This window comes from Pyxicephalus adspersus, chromosome 4 (assembly GCF_032062135.1).
Source record: "Pyxicephalus adspersus chromosome 4, UCB_Pads_2.0, whole genome shotgun sequence".
NCBI classification, from domain to species: Eukaryota; Metazoa; Chordata; class Amphibia; order Anura; family Pyxicephalidae; genus Pyxicephalus; species Pyxicephalus adspersus.
The window spans coordinates 36,046,847-36,063,755 of NC_092861.1; the positions used below are offsets into that span (position 1 = coordinate 36,046,847).

At 36.0% G+C, this 16,909-nt stretch overlaps 1 protein-coding gene across 1 annotated transcript in view; it reads right to left on the reverse strand.

Moving 5' to 3' along the window:
* CUL3 (cullin 3) overlaps positions 1-16,909 on the reverse strand; it is a 33,615-nt gene that overhangs the window by 7,967 nt on the left and 8,739 nt on the right. The window contains exons 2-10 of the mRNA XM_072410126.1: positions 12,401-12,598; positions 10,137-10,250; positions 9,073-9,233; positions 6,518-6,632; positions 5,222-5,454; positions 3,283-3,568; positions 1,375-1,545; positions 980-1,087; positions 768-892 (exon numbers count right to left, since the gene is read on the reverse strand). Of these exons, the coding sequence (XP_072266227.1) occupies positions 768-892; positions 980-1,087; positions 1,375-1,545; positions 3,283-3,568; positions 5,222-5,454; positions 6,518-6,632; positions 9,073-9,233; positions 10,137-10,250; positions 12,401-12,598 (1,511 nt within the window). The remainder of the gene's footprint in view (positions 1-767; positions 893-979; positions 1,088-1,374; positions 1,546-3,282; positions 3,569-5,221; positions 5,455-6,517; positions 6,633-9,072; positions 9,234-10,136; positions 10,251-12,400; positions 12,599-16,909) is intronic.

Sequence of the window (16,909 nt, forward strand, 5' to 3'; positions counted from 1 at the left end):
ACCATTGAAACCTTTTACATTCACAGCACAAAAATAACAATCATTATAATGATTTTTGGGCTCCCAACATACCATAGGTACACTAAATTTTAAACTTTTCAGCTTTCCATTTTTCCACTGACGTAGACACAAGTTTAGCATACCATATGCAGAGCCCATTACTTATCTTGGTACCCCAGAGTTTAATGTTTCTTCTCTGTTTTTGCTGAGAATATTCACCACAAATGTGGGGTTATTTAAACACTTTCTTGAACTTTTCTTGAAGAAAGTTTAATGAAAATAATGCTACATTTAATATATAAAATGCAAAACATTGGTGTAAATAAAGATTGATAACAATATGCGGTGTTAACATTTGTTGTTGGTAAAATCGTCTATTACGATTCCTGTATTACAAGAACTTGAGCCAATTTAATGAAACTGATGTCATTTCTGGATAAAGCAGACATGAAATACACTAAATTTATTAAAAAATCCTTGGCAGGTGATTTTTTTTTTTTTTTTTGTTGAGCTGTATAATCATATCGCCAGGGAAGTTAGGAAAACCCTAGCAACCTCTGGAGGAACCCTGGCTGAGAAATGCTGTACTGGTCATAAATAGTTTGCAAATCAGACATACCCCATTTCATGCCTTGAGGTCATCCAGAATCACCTAGTTATTTCTTTCCCAGCTTGACTGTCACAGAAATTTAGTTCTTTTAATTACAGCAAATATTAAAAAACAAAATTCTGCCAGTTTGCAAGCAGATGTGTAATTTTTATATTACCTTCTAAATACTTCAAATGCATGCCTGGCAGCAGGAGGGATGTTGCATTTAGGTGTCGCCGATTGCGTGGGCCAGTAGCCTGTGGTAAGAACTCTGACTGTGAGATCTACCCCTCCTAAAGACACCTGAAACATAAGGTGAGAACACAAAATATAGAATGTTTCTTTGGACAGGGATTAAAGAATTTTAAGAAACACAGGATTATTGCATACCCCTGTTGTCTGAAGATGTTGCCTGAATTCATCCATAGTGGTGTTTGAAATGCTCATGTCTCTGAACATGCCCTCCAACTTTGAAGTGAATTGACAGCCACACTCCGTCTGAAAGGAAAAAAGTTGTAACAATGAAACCTAAACATTATTTTAAAACCTAGCTCCAGCCTAAGCTTTTTTCTGTCTCTGATTCAAGTAGGAAGCAGTAAGAAACTTTGGTTACTTATTGACTAATCCCCCAGGGGGAAAAATATCCTTGCATACTGACTCAGTGAACGGGAAAAAAAACAGTTTTATAAAGGTTTAAACTGACCTTTTAGGTTAAATAGTTTCTCTAAGGAAATCACAAAAGGAAATTTTTTGACAACATTACTAATACTGCAAGAAGTCGTCACCTTTAACTTTGAGATCATATTCTTTTCAGAGTCATCAGACACACTCTTGTTGGTAAGTAGTCGTCTAGCTAAATGTTGCTTGTAGTATCGTTCAAACACATCTTTTTCTTGCATAAATCTGAAAAGAACCATTGCCTTGTCAAGTATGGATTCCACCTCCTGTTCTGTAAGCTTTGAAAACACAAAAAACACATTTATTAACTTTAATGACACTAAACCTATTAAACACTTTATAGTATAAACACCCTAAAAGTGTCTTCCCCTGTATGAATTTACAGTGTCAACATTTGATAATAGCCTCTCAGTAATGTCATATTAGGAAATGACCAAAAACATTATTCAAACTCCCTACAAAGGATCTGCTGCTTTCACTTGTGTTTAGTGCTGAAATACTGGTCTACAAAGCAGTTCATTTTAATAAACTCGAACACTATTTTTTTTTAGCCTATTTCGACTCCATGTCCCCTTCATCAAATAAACGAGAAAGTAAATATCTGTGAGACACCGCAGAACCTAGAGGCATGCAACTTACAGGTGCCAACAACAGCACAAACCCACATTCATTGCGATGCTGATAAAAGAGCAAATTCACAAAGCCCCTTTAACTTGAACGTCACAAACGAGCACAAAGCCCAACAGAATCCATAACTGAAGGCAAATTCTTCTTCTGATAAGCAAAATTACACTCATTACCTTTCAAAGTGAAAATTACAATCTCAAAAACCCATTGTGTAGCTGCAGCACCTATCCACACAGCCTTGATCTCTTCTAGTTTCTGAGGTTGACTGAGGTTCTACAAATGCTCCCCCACCTATTCCCTGTTACTAAAAGGCCCAACTCATGTAGAAACGTGATTCCCACTGTAATGCAGAGATGCTGGAAACTATATTCTGGAATCTTTTGTTCTTCCGGCTTTGGGTATTACATGATTACATTTGATTGACCATCCAATAGTCTCATGTAGACCATGACACATATATTCTGTTCACAGCTTTGCTTCTGTATTCAATAATAGACCCGACTCATTTTGGATTGAGGTAAAATTTCACCAGTGGTATATCTAAGCTAACAAGAGGAACTCTTAAAAATATGAATGCATCCTATTGTCCCTTTTTTGTTTCAGTACTGTTTCTATCCACATACAAGTCTATGTAAATGCCACAGCAGCTAAAGTAGATAAAATAAACTGCAATAACTTCTCAGATTACCCCAAATGTATCAAATGCAGTGTTCTCTCCAGCCCCTTTTAGCCGGGTCCACCACCTGGCACTCATCAGTAACCACCCGACTGTTTTTGTATGGTTATTGTAAAGTTGGGTTACATAACACAGGAATGGAGAGTTGGGGCATAGCAGGGTCATAGTGTTGGGGGCAGTGGAAAACAGGGAATTATTGGGGTTACTGGATGAAAACAGTTGAAAATAATACATTTGTCATGTTGCCCTGCCTACTTCTTGACCACCAGCCTACTGCTTCTCCCAACCTAGCAGAAAAATTATTCCAGGGAGAACACTGCAAAAGCATGTCATTGACACAGCCTCTAGGATAAACAAACCAAGCAGTCATTTATAAAACTTTTTATAGCAGAAAGACATGAATTCTGCATATGCAACTTAGTATACATGCATTCTGACAGTGAGGCATGCCAAGAATGAACTCCCGTGCTCATGTGTGGAAGATGCATCATTCTGGCTGTGGCAATCAAGATTGTTGAAGATCCTGAAGATGGAATATGACCTGGTAAAGATCATGGTGCCATTGAAGAGAAGAGGGGAATTTGGTTTAGCCTTAAATTAAATGTGGAGTTCCACAAGTCAGAAGTACTTGATTACATAATATTGGCATTCTCATAAATGACGATTTTCAGGTAGTGAAGACAAAGCATTGGGTCCAGACAACTATACTTACTCCTTTGACTCCTTTCTTGAGTTTGTCATCGATAAATAAGGAAAGGTACTCAGGGGATCTGGAGTTCAGATTGAGGAAGTACTCAAAGTCGCCAGCAATGGTTTGCTTGAAAAGGCGGTCATTACTAAATGACTCTTGAAGAAACCTGTCAAATCTACTCTTCAGGTCTAATAGGCCCTGTAGATAAAAACAATCAAGGTAAAGAACAGCACTAAGTGCCACATCAAAAACAAAACTGCAAGAATGATCTTCTAAGTCAGTTTCTGTTGTATCTTCAATCTTCAATTAAATGGAAAGGATTAAGAAAGATACAGAAAATACACCATTCCAAAGTGAACAGATTCTGAAATTTTGTTTAGCAGTTTGTGGCAGCAAACTTTTATAACCACTTGATAATAAAAATTAACTCCCATTATAAGGAGCTACACTACCGAAGACCATGGACTTCAAACATGGGTCAGAGGTGACATAAAACCGCTCAAGTATTGATCTGCAATGCTCCTGCATCACATTTAAAATTAACTGCAATCATTGGCAAAGTTTAAATGCACGATGCTTAGAAATATTACACATTCACATTTTCTGGTTTTGTCCCATTATACAAAGTTATTGGGATAAGGTTAATCAGTTATTAGGGGATGTGACTAAATGTGGATTCATCCTAGACCCACTACATCACCTGCTGGGACTGCCCTTCACAGGTCTTTCCAAACTCACATCTAGGCTCATTACACATATTTTAATAGCGGCTCGCACCCTGATCTCCACTAAGTGGAAATCTGTCTCCCCTCCAGCACTAGAAGATTTATACGCCCGTATTCAGGATGTTCAATTGATGGAATACCTTACTGCTCCACTCAGGAACACTGTCAATAAATTTGAACAGGTTTGGGAGCCATGGGATGATTACTATGCCCAATTGCAGATATGATGATAATATATATATATATATATATATATATATATATATATATATATATATAATACATGCTACTGTACACTTACATGTTTAAAAATGTGTTTTATTTTTTTTTTATTTAACAGATTTTTGTGTTTTGGTATTTAAAGTTTATTATGAAATGTATTACATTTATTACATATCGGTGAGTTATGCCTAAGAATTTAGCCTACAATGAAAAATAAATTTCCATGCAAAAAAAATTGTACCGCTTTTTTTACATTTGCATGGAATTGGACCGCTAGGGAGGTTAAATATCTCAGGAAAACAATATACAGAGTCTATGAATACATTTGAAGAGTACATTACAGTGCAAATAAACCACTTTGCAAAAATTTTCAATTTTTTTTCCTGCTAAGCAAAATTATTTTTGTACTGAAGCAGGAATAGAAATTGTAGGTTCATTGTTGGGTTCCTAGCACCCAAGTTATGGGAGGCAGGAGAGGTTGATGCAGCTTTACTCTTTTAGAAAGTGTAACATTTATTACAGGGCTATGAAATACAGCCCTCTCCCCTTAAAGTAAAGTTCTACAAAAGGTACAAACGCCACAATAAATTTTCATTTTTTTTTTTCTTCATAAATTTAGGCACTTTTTGAAAGGTGGATGTTACTATGTACTGTTTACTTGTATATTCATTGCATCACCTATTCTGTTGGCTCTAGCTGTCTTAGCATATCTGAGCACTGTGTGTGACTGTTGTGTAGTGCGCAATTCTTTTGTAAGATATGACACTTCCACTAGTAGAAATCTTCTCAACACCATGCAAGCTCAGTTATTTACTCATTTTCACTTTCACCTAATATTGTAGCTTGTTAAAGGTCAAACCTGTATTAAGTATTACAAAACATCTTGCAACTGAACTGAAAGAGAGTGGCCGGTGCTTGCAGATTATTGGAAGACAACAGACAAAACTAGAAATTGTACTAACAAACACAAAGATAATATCACATACAATTCCAAACGTTAATATATGTGGGGCTTACCTTCTGTCTTTCCATTCTTCAACATGTGAACTAACCCTGAGTTTTCCATCTCCACAATGGTCTTCATATGTTTGGAAATTAGTTCTCTCTCCACAACCTTCACAATCGGCTCCTCTGTGGATTTGTCTAGACAGTGCATGACTCGTTCTATCTCTTCATTTATTCTAGCTTCTACTTTCTTTATGTACACTGAGGCACTGTTTTCAGCTAGAAACTTTTGGCTTTCCATCTGTGGAATAACATAGGATATATTTGTGCAGCACATTCCTAAACTGCAAAATTATGAGATTTAGAACCCTCATTGACAATAAGGTTTGTAAGTTGCTTTACCCAGGGACTCAAAGTCTGCCCAGCCTAAGGGGGCAGCCACAATAGCATTTTATGTTCTAATGGCCTGCACAGTGGAATTTTAACTTTCTTGAGCACAGCATAGTTAATCAGGGTTTATAATGATACTGATGGACTTGCTCTGAGCAAAACTACAGTACAAGAGCAACAGGGTGCAGGGGTAAATCATGCACAGGATCAAACAAAGCGGTTCAGATCAGTCTTATCTCTTAAATAATATCCTAATGTTCAACATGAAAAGCAATGTATATTTTCTGTATTTTACTGAGCAAAATTATGTTTTAGTCAGATAAACAAGAAACACTGAAAATGAACATGTAGTCTTCTGATCAACCAGCAGCTGGCGCTCTATCCCTTCTAGGATAAAGTCAGCAGATGAATCAGAAAACATAAGTGAACTTCTGATCCTTTATTAGATGATTCATTTTGATATTCAATCAGGCAAATTACATTTAAAACAGGTTTCTTTTGAAGAGATGTATCTTTAGCCAACTCTTAGTTTTAGAGTAGAGCATAAACATAAAAATTAGGGGGAGGGGGGGAGCAGAAAGATGTTACAACAAACATTCCACCATCAGTGCCCAAAAAGAAAAACCATTACAGAAGCTTAGTATATTCTGTGGAAAATACAGAAAAAAGGCAGAAAAGCATGAAGAAAGTACAATCTGCCTATATTATTATCTATAAAAGATAGCAACACCAAGCATAGGCAAAGCACTTGTTCACTGGTTCATTCTTTACAGTAGTAACTCAGAAATGTAATACACATCGGTAGTAAAAAGGGGACAATTAAAGTAAAACTAATGTAAAATGACAAATCAAGCATGTTTTTCCATATCAACACACATTAGTACAAATAGCATTTACAGTTTCTAATTTTTTTTGGAATTCTGAACTTTGAATAAACCTAAAGGGATAACCAATGCAGACACTGAATGACTTACCTGGAAGAACTCTGCAGACATTTCTAAAAATGGGGCCTCAAAATCTTCTTCATAGACAGATCTTCCTTCTAGCCCAAGAATCATAAGCATCTGACAGGCATTCCTAATTGCACCTCTGTCATGGTTAAAAGAGATAAGCAAAATCAAGAAATATTTGAGATCTTGTTGAGATGAAAACCAGATTACCAAATAAAATAAAATAAAATTCTACCAATACCATTATGAACTTTTTTAATCATCTACCTGTAATAGCCTTCCCTGTGAAGAAATTCAACAGCTCACCCAGCCCAGCTAAAACTTAGCAAATTCTTTCCTTTCACTCCACTCCCTACAGCAACATAAAAATTATGCAGGGAAGTAATAGATTGATCTGTAACACTTTTTACATTTGTGAGAACATGTCACTGATATATTTATATATATATATTTATATAAAATTAGGAGGATTGTGGTTATTATATCTGCTTTATAAGGGCAGAATTTCATGTGCAATGATGAAGGCAGAGTTTGAACACTACATTGTGAGTACATTTCTGTCATCTTTCCTACACAAATATGATTTCTTTGTTCAACAAGCATGCACATTGGAGGATTCTTAGCCCACAGTGACTGTTATTATTAAAATTATTCTCCATGTGGCTCCCAAGCACCACCTCTATACCCAAATGTAATGTCAAGACACATATTGAGTCACTTGAAAGTGACTAGACTGGAATTAAAAAGACTCAAGCATAAACCTGTTAGACCTTTTTTGGTCCTATTTAAAAGACTATCATTGGTCTTTCTAAACTCATACAGCTATACAAGCAACTTGAAACAACTGTATTTTAGATCTTGTGTGTTACTATATATGTTTATCTGTTGATATCTTTTTAAAATGTGAAAAATGTAAACAATGTTTTACTATACAGTATCCTGTATTGTAAACTCTGTAAAATTTGTGGAGTTCCACCAGTCAATGGGACTTTAAGGGCCAGCAACCTCAATATTCAAAGATAGATTAAACTATATGAAGAAAGAACTACTTTATTAAATAATATTAAAACTGACATATAAAACCTAAAAAAACATGCAAACCAAACACAGTATAAGATATTCCTGTCTGGGTCACCCTGTTTGTTTCTACGCGTTTCACAGACTAACTGCGCTTCTTCAGGAAAAACAGACATATCTGATTAGGACCTGATGAGACAGCCTTGGAGCAAGCATTTTTGAATGAGAAAGTGATGGATCTATATTTCTAGAGACATACTAGGAGGGGGATAGAAAGGCAACGTAAGTAAGTAATGGAGTGATGTGTAGGGTGATTTATATAAGTTTGGAATTTATCTGTTGATGTGAGTACTCTCTTTGACTAGGGTTTTTATCTAGAGCAATGGTGGCTCCTGGTAAAACATTAAGTTTGGAAAAAAAGTTGGATATTTATTATAGATGAACTACCCTACAAAGCTGAAAGTAAAGGCGATAAGATGATGGAAAATACAGATTGTGGTATTGAGGTAGATATATATTGGGAATGACTGGGACTGATGCACTTTGATTCCCACTTTTGATGAAATTATAGTTTTAGTCAGTTTTTTATACACTGGATTAAAGTATTTGATTTATGTACTTTATTGTAATAGGTTACAATTGGTTAATTGATAGAATAAATGTGCCTGTTTGGAGATGGACACAGCTTTATGGATCACTGGATAATTTAGATGATTGGATTTTACACTATATATAGAATGTTGAACTATATTTTATTTCATCAGATATTTTAGAATATTTGATTGCTATTACTGAGAGATAATCCTCGTATCTCTGTCCGTCGGTCATATACCACCCTATGTAGGGGAGGTACCACTTGCCACAAACACCAGGTATATCTGCATTTGAATGTTAGTTTGAATTTGGATGTACAAACTTTGTGAAATACTGTAATTGATACAAAATCTATGAAATTGTTTTACTTATAGATATCCCAGTTAGCCTGTGAAGCGGAGTTAGTCTGTGAAATGCGTAAAAACAAATAGGGTGCACCCTTTCAGGGTGACCCCGACAAGAATATCCTATACTGTGTTTGGTTTGCATGTTAAGATTTTATATGTCAATGGTTTTAATGTTATTTAATAAATTAATTTTTTTTATATATTTTAAGCCATTTTTGAATATTGAGGTTGCTAGCCCTAAAGGTCCCATTGACTGGTGGAACGTCACAAATTTAGACTCGATATGTATTAGGAATGTGGCCATGATAGGATAAACAGACTGGATAACGTAGTACTATTATCCTTTATTGTAAAGAATTTTAGGCTAAATTAAAATCTAGGTGTTTAGGTTCTGAACTCATCTTTTATTCACAGCTGCCAACACTCTACAAAAGTTTAATTTGTTAATACTGCTTCCCCACCTCTTGAATTGTAAGCTCTTTCGGGCAGGGTCCTCTTCTTCCCGTCACTGTCTGAATCGGTCCTTTGCAACCCCTTTTTAATGTACAGTGCTCTGTAAAATGTTGGCGCTATATACTGTACTGTGTATTAAAAATAATTAAGCTTGATGTCTGTATTTACCTGTCCACCACTTCTCCTTTCCTTTCTCTTGCAATCATGTCCAACAACGTCTGCCGCAGGTGATCTCTTATGCAGCCATAGCGTACAACTTGATCGCGGAATATTATCAAACCCAAGTTATAAACATTCTCAACATTATTTTGCTGAACATACACTCTATCCTATGGAAAAAAGATTGAAAAATAATTTGAATGAAAAGTACCTCTTGCCTTTCCATAGCCGTTAGATGGTATACGTTTCCCCAATTCCACAATGCACTGATCTGGGACTGAATATTTGTAACAAAGTCTACATGATTGGTAAAAATTTTGGCAGTGACACAAATGTGTTTTGCAAACTTTGCTGCTTCTGCATATTACGATACATAACATTTCTATGGATTTATGAGAGAAAATTATTGCACCAGTGCAGAAGGAGAAGGTCCTTGCTCTTATTGGACACTCTTGGTTGTCCTATAGTCTTCTTCACAGCAACTGAACTCTCACAGAAGTTCTTGATGGTCCAGTAAATGGTTCTTTCAGGTGTAATATTCTTAGCAGCACTTTCTTGCTAGGTCATATGATGCAAAGCGATTATGACTGCACACGATTCTTTGGAGGTAACCATTGCCAAGACAATCATTCAAGCACACCTGCCCCTTAAGCAAAGTGTGATTTCAGTTGTACTTATTCACACCTTCACCTGTGCTGATGATAGGACTATACTAAAATGAAGTTAGCGGTCCGGTCCATACACTTGAGCACAAACACTAAAGATTCAAATTTTGCAAAAACATTTGTTTCAATAACACAGATGAAAAAAAAACACACAAAAGCTTTAATAGCTGAAAACAGTCCTAAAGAAGTTATATTTTCGATCCAAGATCAACCAGTTCTCATCTTTAACACATTTAAATTAGAATTTCCAGGATAATAGGTCTGATATCCTAGACCAACTTGTACTCACAATGTAATAAAATCCATGATGGGTCATTGTTCTTTAAAGCTGCAAATTCAGAATATCCACCAGTGCAGTCATGCATACACAACATTACAACATTTGAGCAAACAGACTGCAACACTTACCATGTACATGAGGATGTCTCTAATCATAACCATAGCCGTCTGGTGATCATTCCATGCCTGGTTGAGTGTTTGTAGGAAATTATTATTTAGGGAATTTAACACATCTTCTCGAACCTGAAAGGACAACAAAGAAAAATAATATATATATATATATATATATTTTTAAAAAGAAAAAAATGAAGTTAGAGTGCTACATTTAAAACTGATATATATACACACACATACAAACACACGGTTTTCTGAGCAGCGTAACTCACTACTGTAAATTGTGGTGTGAGGCATTGCAAATTATAGTCCTTGCCCCATTTTTGGGGTGTTATGTGCATTGGCAGTTCATTAACTTTACTGGTAACCCTTATGTAAATTAGAAAAATGTACCCACATGGCAAGGTGTGAATAGGCATCAAAAAGGTATTCTGGATCGTAAACCAATCGAAGTTTAGCGGACTATATTTCTACTAAAAGAAGTATACTTCTCTTGTATCAAAGCAAATGCCAAGTAAAAAAAGAACATTATTTCTTCCTTTATTTCACTACATGGGCCAAGTCAAGCTAAAATTTTTGTAAAATACTTAAAGCTTAGTTTGTTGCAAATCACAATTCTAAAGAAACTCATTGTCCATATCCCAGGCAACACAATTTATCAATCTACAGCTGCATTTTTCAGAGACAACTTTAGTGGTCAGCAGTACTTCCTCTCAACGAAGAAGTAACATTTATGGCTTGTTTTTAAAAACGCATGTAAACATTCCTACTGCATGTACGTGCGTCTGTATAGACTAAGCTTAAAATATTTCACCAACTTCTGGTATATTAGTTAGTAGGAGGCTGCCTGAGCTTAGGAATGTAAGAAACTATAACCTTCCACTCTTTTCCTCGCACTTACAGGTCCCCTGAAAGATGTACAGGTAGGTATGCTCAATATTTCAGCCATTCAGGTTTCTATCTACTGCCAGTCAGGAATCTGCAGACAAAGTACTCTCTGAATACAGGGTTAATAACCTCCCTACCGGTAATCCCAAGTGAGTCACACTCGGGGTTGCTTTTAACTAAAAACAAAACCACACTTGCCTTGCTCAGTCGCTGTCCCCTGGCAACCTGCTGGTCCCCCGGCAGGTCCTGGGGACACGTCCTGCTCCTCCAATCTCCAGCTGCAGCGGGAGGATCGGCGGAAAATTCAAAATATTTTGTATTGGATTCAATACAAAATAGCTGTATTGAGTCCCATACAAAGAAATAATTATATATATATATTATAAATGCTGCTTTACAGTTACATTACATGTTTAAATATTTTTTTTTAGTGAGTTTTTTGTGTTTTTTTATTTAAAGTTTATTATAAATTTAATAAATATCAGTGAGTTATGCCTAAGCCTACAATGAAAAATAAACTTCATGCAAAAACCTATACTTTTACTTGTTTTTTTGCATGGAAATTTGGACGGAATTAGACTAGGAATTAGGTTAAAGAACATTTACTTATATGTTCATGTTTATTTTTCTCAATAGTTCAATATTAAAACTATACTAAATCACAGCTCCTTAACATACTCTGCCTTCCTCAACCTATTGTAATAGGGGAAACTTTCAGGTTTTCAGGGAACCCCTGTAAATACTAAAGCCACAGCTCACAGTATATTAGTGTGGTGGGCAGTGGGAAAAATGTCTCTTACATTGCTGGCCGATAGGAAGAAAATGTTACACTATTACAGGTATCTAAAAAGATAATTGGAGTCACCTAAAATGATCTGAGAGGGGCAAATTGCTTATGTTACCCCCAGCAAAGGATTCTAAGCCCATGTCATCAGATATGTCTTGAAGTTCTAAAAAGTTATTTATCATACAACATTCTGGGCATGGGTCAAGTCTGTGTAAATGTAAATACTAAATACTTAGTAAATACTTTTATAACAAAAAATGTACTGGGCAGAATGTTATAACCTTTATAGATAGATAGATAAACCTTATACAATATGACCCAAGTATGGGTTTGACACAAACATTGTTACATGGCAGGATGCCAATGCATAGTCATCCAATGTAACATATTTTACCTGATTATTTTTAAATAATGTATCAAATACTTAAAATACCTTAAGGAATTTACAGCTATTGCAACGGAAACAAATCTCTTAGTCAGATTATCGCTTGGTTATTGAGTACAACCATTATTACCTACTAATACAATATTTGCCAGAGCCCTGACCGACTGACAGCATCAAAACCTATAAGCTGGTTCACAATGGTTCTTGGAGATAAATTACCTTATTTATGAGATGTTCAGTCACTACTTCTCTTAGTCCTGTATAAAGCTTCTCTCCATGCTTATGAAGCACCATGGTATATGCATTTCTATAAAGTTCTTCAAAGCTCAAACCACTGTTGTTCTTGCGCTGAATTTCTTGAATTGCATTTTTTAGAAGATCCCAAATACTATTAACATATTTTTCATCCATGGTCATCTGTAAAAAGATAGTGATAGAAAAAACATATTTAAACATATACATTTTTTTCCAGAGAAGCCCAACATGTGGCAGTATTACCTACGATATGAAAATCGTTTATTTGTATGAAAATTTGAGTTTAACTGTATGCATCCCCAGCAAATTTTATACATATTTTCGATTATACAAACATTAAAAAAATGTCTTGCATGCAATGTACATAGTCTTGTCACATGAGAAAATGCGCGACATTCAGTCTGCACTTCCTCAGTTCTACTTAGCAGCCAAATCTTGATCAGTCCTATACTGGGACCTGCGGTCTCTTCAGGAACATTTTTGCATAATTGCTACGTGTACAAACAGCGTTAATTCTTAAAAAGGTGGGACCAGGTGAAGCTACCTGAGGATAATGTGTAGCGGGGCCAATATATAATAAAAGAAAAAAGTTTACAGCAGTTCGCAATATCGGAATGTAATAAATAAAAACAGTCAGGACTGGACTTGTGCAGTATGAAGATTCAGTCATTATTATATATATATATTCCTAGTTTTTAGTTTTACTTCAAGCCAGACCCTATATTTTTGGTGATGGATATGATCATTTATTATTATATCAGGGGAAAATATAATGTCAGTTACAGGTCCAGTGCCCACACCCCTCCAGTTCATGAAATCTACTGTATTCTCTGCAGAGGGGGCTTCATGCTCACCCGCCCCTCCATAGAATAGAACACCCTGTAATATGAAATACTGCAGTCAGGCAGAAGCTACTGTTCTCTATCAGACTTCAGGTGACCTTTTACCTCTATCTCCCAAAGCTTTAAGTCAATACCATACCAGATTAAGTTAATATTAACCTTACAAAAAGGTAAAACTGCAAATGCTTTATACAATATAATATGAATATAAATAAAGGTACTTATTTCTGCCTGCAAATACACAAAAATGCTCTGGTATTACAAGTAAAAAGCTAGGGCACAAATTCTGTGTCACTTGTTCAAAACAGTTAAAAAGAAATGCCCAAAAATTAGCATGAATTAATACATCCATGGCGAGAGAGTAATTTGCACTTTTAAGATGGGTATGATGGCTTCTCCTATTGGAGGGTGAATAATGACTGATCAAGTTACTGTACAAGTTAACAGAGAAAAGCGTGGCGGGGTGCCACTCGCTGGCTTTTTTTGCACTTAAAAAAAAAAAAAAAATAACAAAGAAACTGTTTACTTTAAATAAAAGGGTTGTCTACCCTTTTATGTAAAGTAAAAGTTCTGAGTTTAGGAATGCTTTAATGTAAAATAATGTAAAAGTTTGCAGCACAATAAAACTTAAGTGATCATATGCAGGACAGCAGGTAAGGTAATTTATATACATGTGGGTAATGCAGCATTCAAGGGGTTTACATAACATCAGTAGCTCCAGCAAGATGTGGTCCTCAAGTTGTGACAGATGTACAGATGATTATCGTCTGAGGCAAACAGTCGGGCTCGTTTCGGGCGAGAATCTGACCTGTGTACAGTGGTCATCTGACGTTGTTTGTTTAGGTGTACTAAACTTGTAACAGAAGATTGTGAATAGGCAGGTAAGCATCGCCTGTCTATTCTGCAATAAAAAGCATAACCAGAAATGAATGAAGAAAATCCGGGACTATGCAGGCACTGTGGATTTTTTTTTTCTCCCCTTCGCTTCCCTTCCGTCAGCATTCAGCAATTTGTACTACTCATCAGAACAGATGGCTCGTTCCCATTCAAATGCAGTCCTCTCTAGACATCACCCATTCCTACAATAAACTTGCCTGAAACACACTGTACAAATCAAAATTGGCAGAAACACACATTGATCTCACACTGAATAATTGAGCATTCAAAAAGTGGTCAGAAAAAAAAAAAACCCTAAGCTTGTTATCAGCAAGTATTATGGTTACAGACAAAAAGTAATTAGATGCGGCCTGTGGAATAATGGATAAATTGCTGTCACTGTGGGCATTGAACACACTTCAACAGACATTCATTTCAGCCAGTTTCTATTCAGCATGATGTTCAAAATTAAATGTTACAAAATGAAATTTAGAAATAACCACTGGTGTATACTGCCTGTAACTCACATTGCTTGTACTCCCTCAAACACATAGTCCTTCACCGCTCACAATACCTCGTCGTTCTGCTGCATGTCTGAGCAATACAGACCCATTGACTTCTATGGGGTTCAGTCTATTCTCATTTACCTTGTCAGGAAATGGAGCATGGACGTCAATAAGGTTCATTAGATTAACTAACACATGCAGAAGCTATACAAATGTGTCCTGAACAATTAGCCATCAATGATCCCTGGTGACAATGGTTACTGCAATTTCTAAGGTTGTTTGAAATCTGCAGCTTTCATTCAAGTAATACCCACTGATCATACAGTCCTTGTTGAGACACTTAATGTTATGGAATAATTGTCTCCCAGTCGCATTGTGTTGTCACCCTGTCACATCCACTACTGGTACACAATACTAGTATGTATGGGTATTACTGGTACAGTAATACAAGTATGGCAACTCCTTTAAATAGAGTGTGTGCCAGTTAGGGTTTAGAACGACTTCACAGCTTTGTTACCCGTATAACCCTTATTATAAAGTTTTTGCTTGATCTTCTGAAATACAAGGTAGAGGAAACATCAGGGTCTAATAGAGCCTGGATGCCTCTTAAAGAGTACCTTTCACCGGCCCTAGCTACTGCAATATAAAACCTTTTTTAAAAAAGGTTTTTGAATAATGACCAATTGCATATTTTACCAAAGATATACATTTTAAAAAACCTATTGCAGTCATAGCCCAAAATAAAACTTGACAACTGAAAACTTTTTAAACTATGGGTTCGCTGCTTTTAGAAAATACAGAATGGTTTAGACCTAAAATAAATGTTTGTGTAAGAAGGTGAAAAATTAAATTAAAAAAGTGCTCCAACCCTAGCATGGACAACAAAGTAATAAAAGTATCTTCTTTGAAGCCAGAAAAAAAAAAAATTGGTGATATTTTGTCACAATTATTAGATCTATATACTCATTGACAAAATACTTTGTCAGTTTACATATTATTCAAATTGTAACCTGTAGCTTGTCCTGTTGGCATTAAAATTGTAATTCTGGTACAAAGCACCACCAAGTTAGTTCTTTTCCCCTTTTTTAATTAAACATGACATTAATAAAATGAAACACTTAACATTATCCAGAAGCTCCGACTCACACAGCAGTAGCTGTAGCTGCTGACAGCAAGTCTCCGATGTCCTCGGTATTAGTTCAGTGGAGGATAGTTCAGAGGAGGTTTTAAATCCTTCTGACCAACCAGACTATAATCTGTCAAGCTACACCTTTTTGGTAATTGTTTAACAAAAAAAGTGTATTAAACAAAACCCCCCAAAAAATTGCTGCCAGTAGGTGCTTGGTGTACATTTCATATTTCTGTTACACTTACAAATAATGCCTAGGTCACAGTGACTCATGAGAAAAGAATAGATACATAGAGCAAAGGGCCTTTATCACACAAAGCCAACTCACAACTGAGAAAATAGGATTATTTCTATGCAGACATTTTACAGTATTTTTCAGTGTCCCCGACTACACAAAACCTATAAAACTGCAAGTGCCCGGCCTTTCATTATGTCACTCAATTCAACATTTCAACAGCTGCTGTTAGCTTAAATTTATTTTACACAAATGTACTGTAGAGCAAGAACTATTATTACATATGACTATCTGATATAATAGACAGTTCTTGTAAGCCTGGATTTCAGTGCAGAGCTCCTTTAGCCCTGGTAACATAATCTAATGAATGGGGGCAACCACGGCTACATCATAGATACAGCAGAATGTGTGTTACATTTTTGTTTTTAATTTTAGATACACTTTAAGGGTCACTTCATACCAAGAGGTTTAAGAGTTGAGTTACAGCTTAGGGGTTTGGATTTAAAATAAGATTTTTTAGGTTTGACATCAATACCATAGGAAAGCTGCACTATACCTGTACAAAGGTGACTCTCTCAAATCAATTGTCAGAAGCATCAATCCAGAACAAAAATGAGGAGCCTTAGGAGAATTTGCAAGGAATAGCAGTGCTAAACAACCCAATCCATTACAGTGTTCCACCCAGATATTATTTTATAACTGGGTGGGAAGAAATTATACCTGGGTGGCAGCCCCTGTTTATCGACCCAACTTTTCAGTAACTACCCAAAAAACAGCTGGGTGGTTACTGAACATTTTTGGGTGGTGCGCCCGGCTAAAAGGGGCTGGGGAGAACACTGCAATAGTGAATATTTGAAGATTATCCATTGTTACTTGAAGCAATGC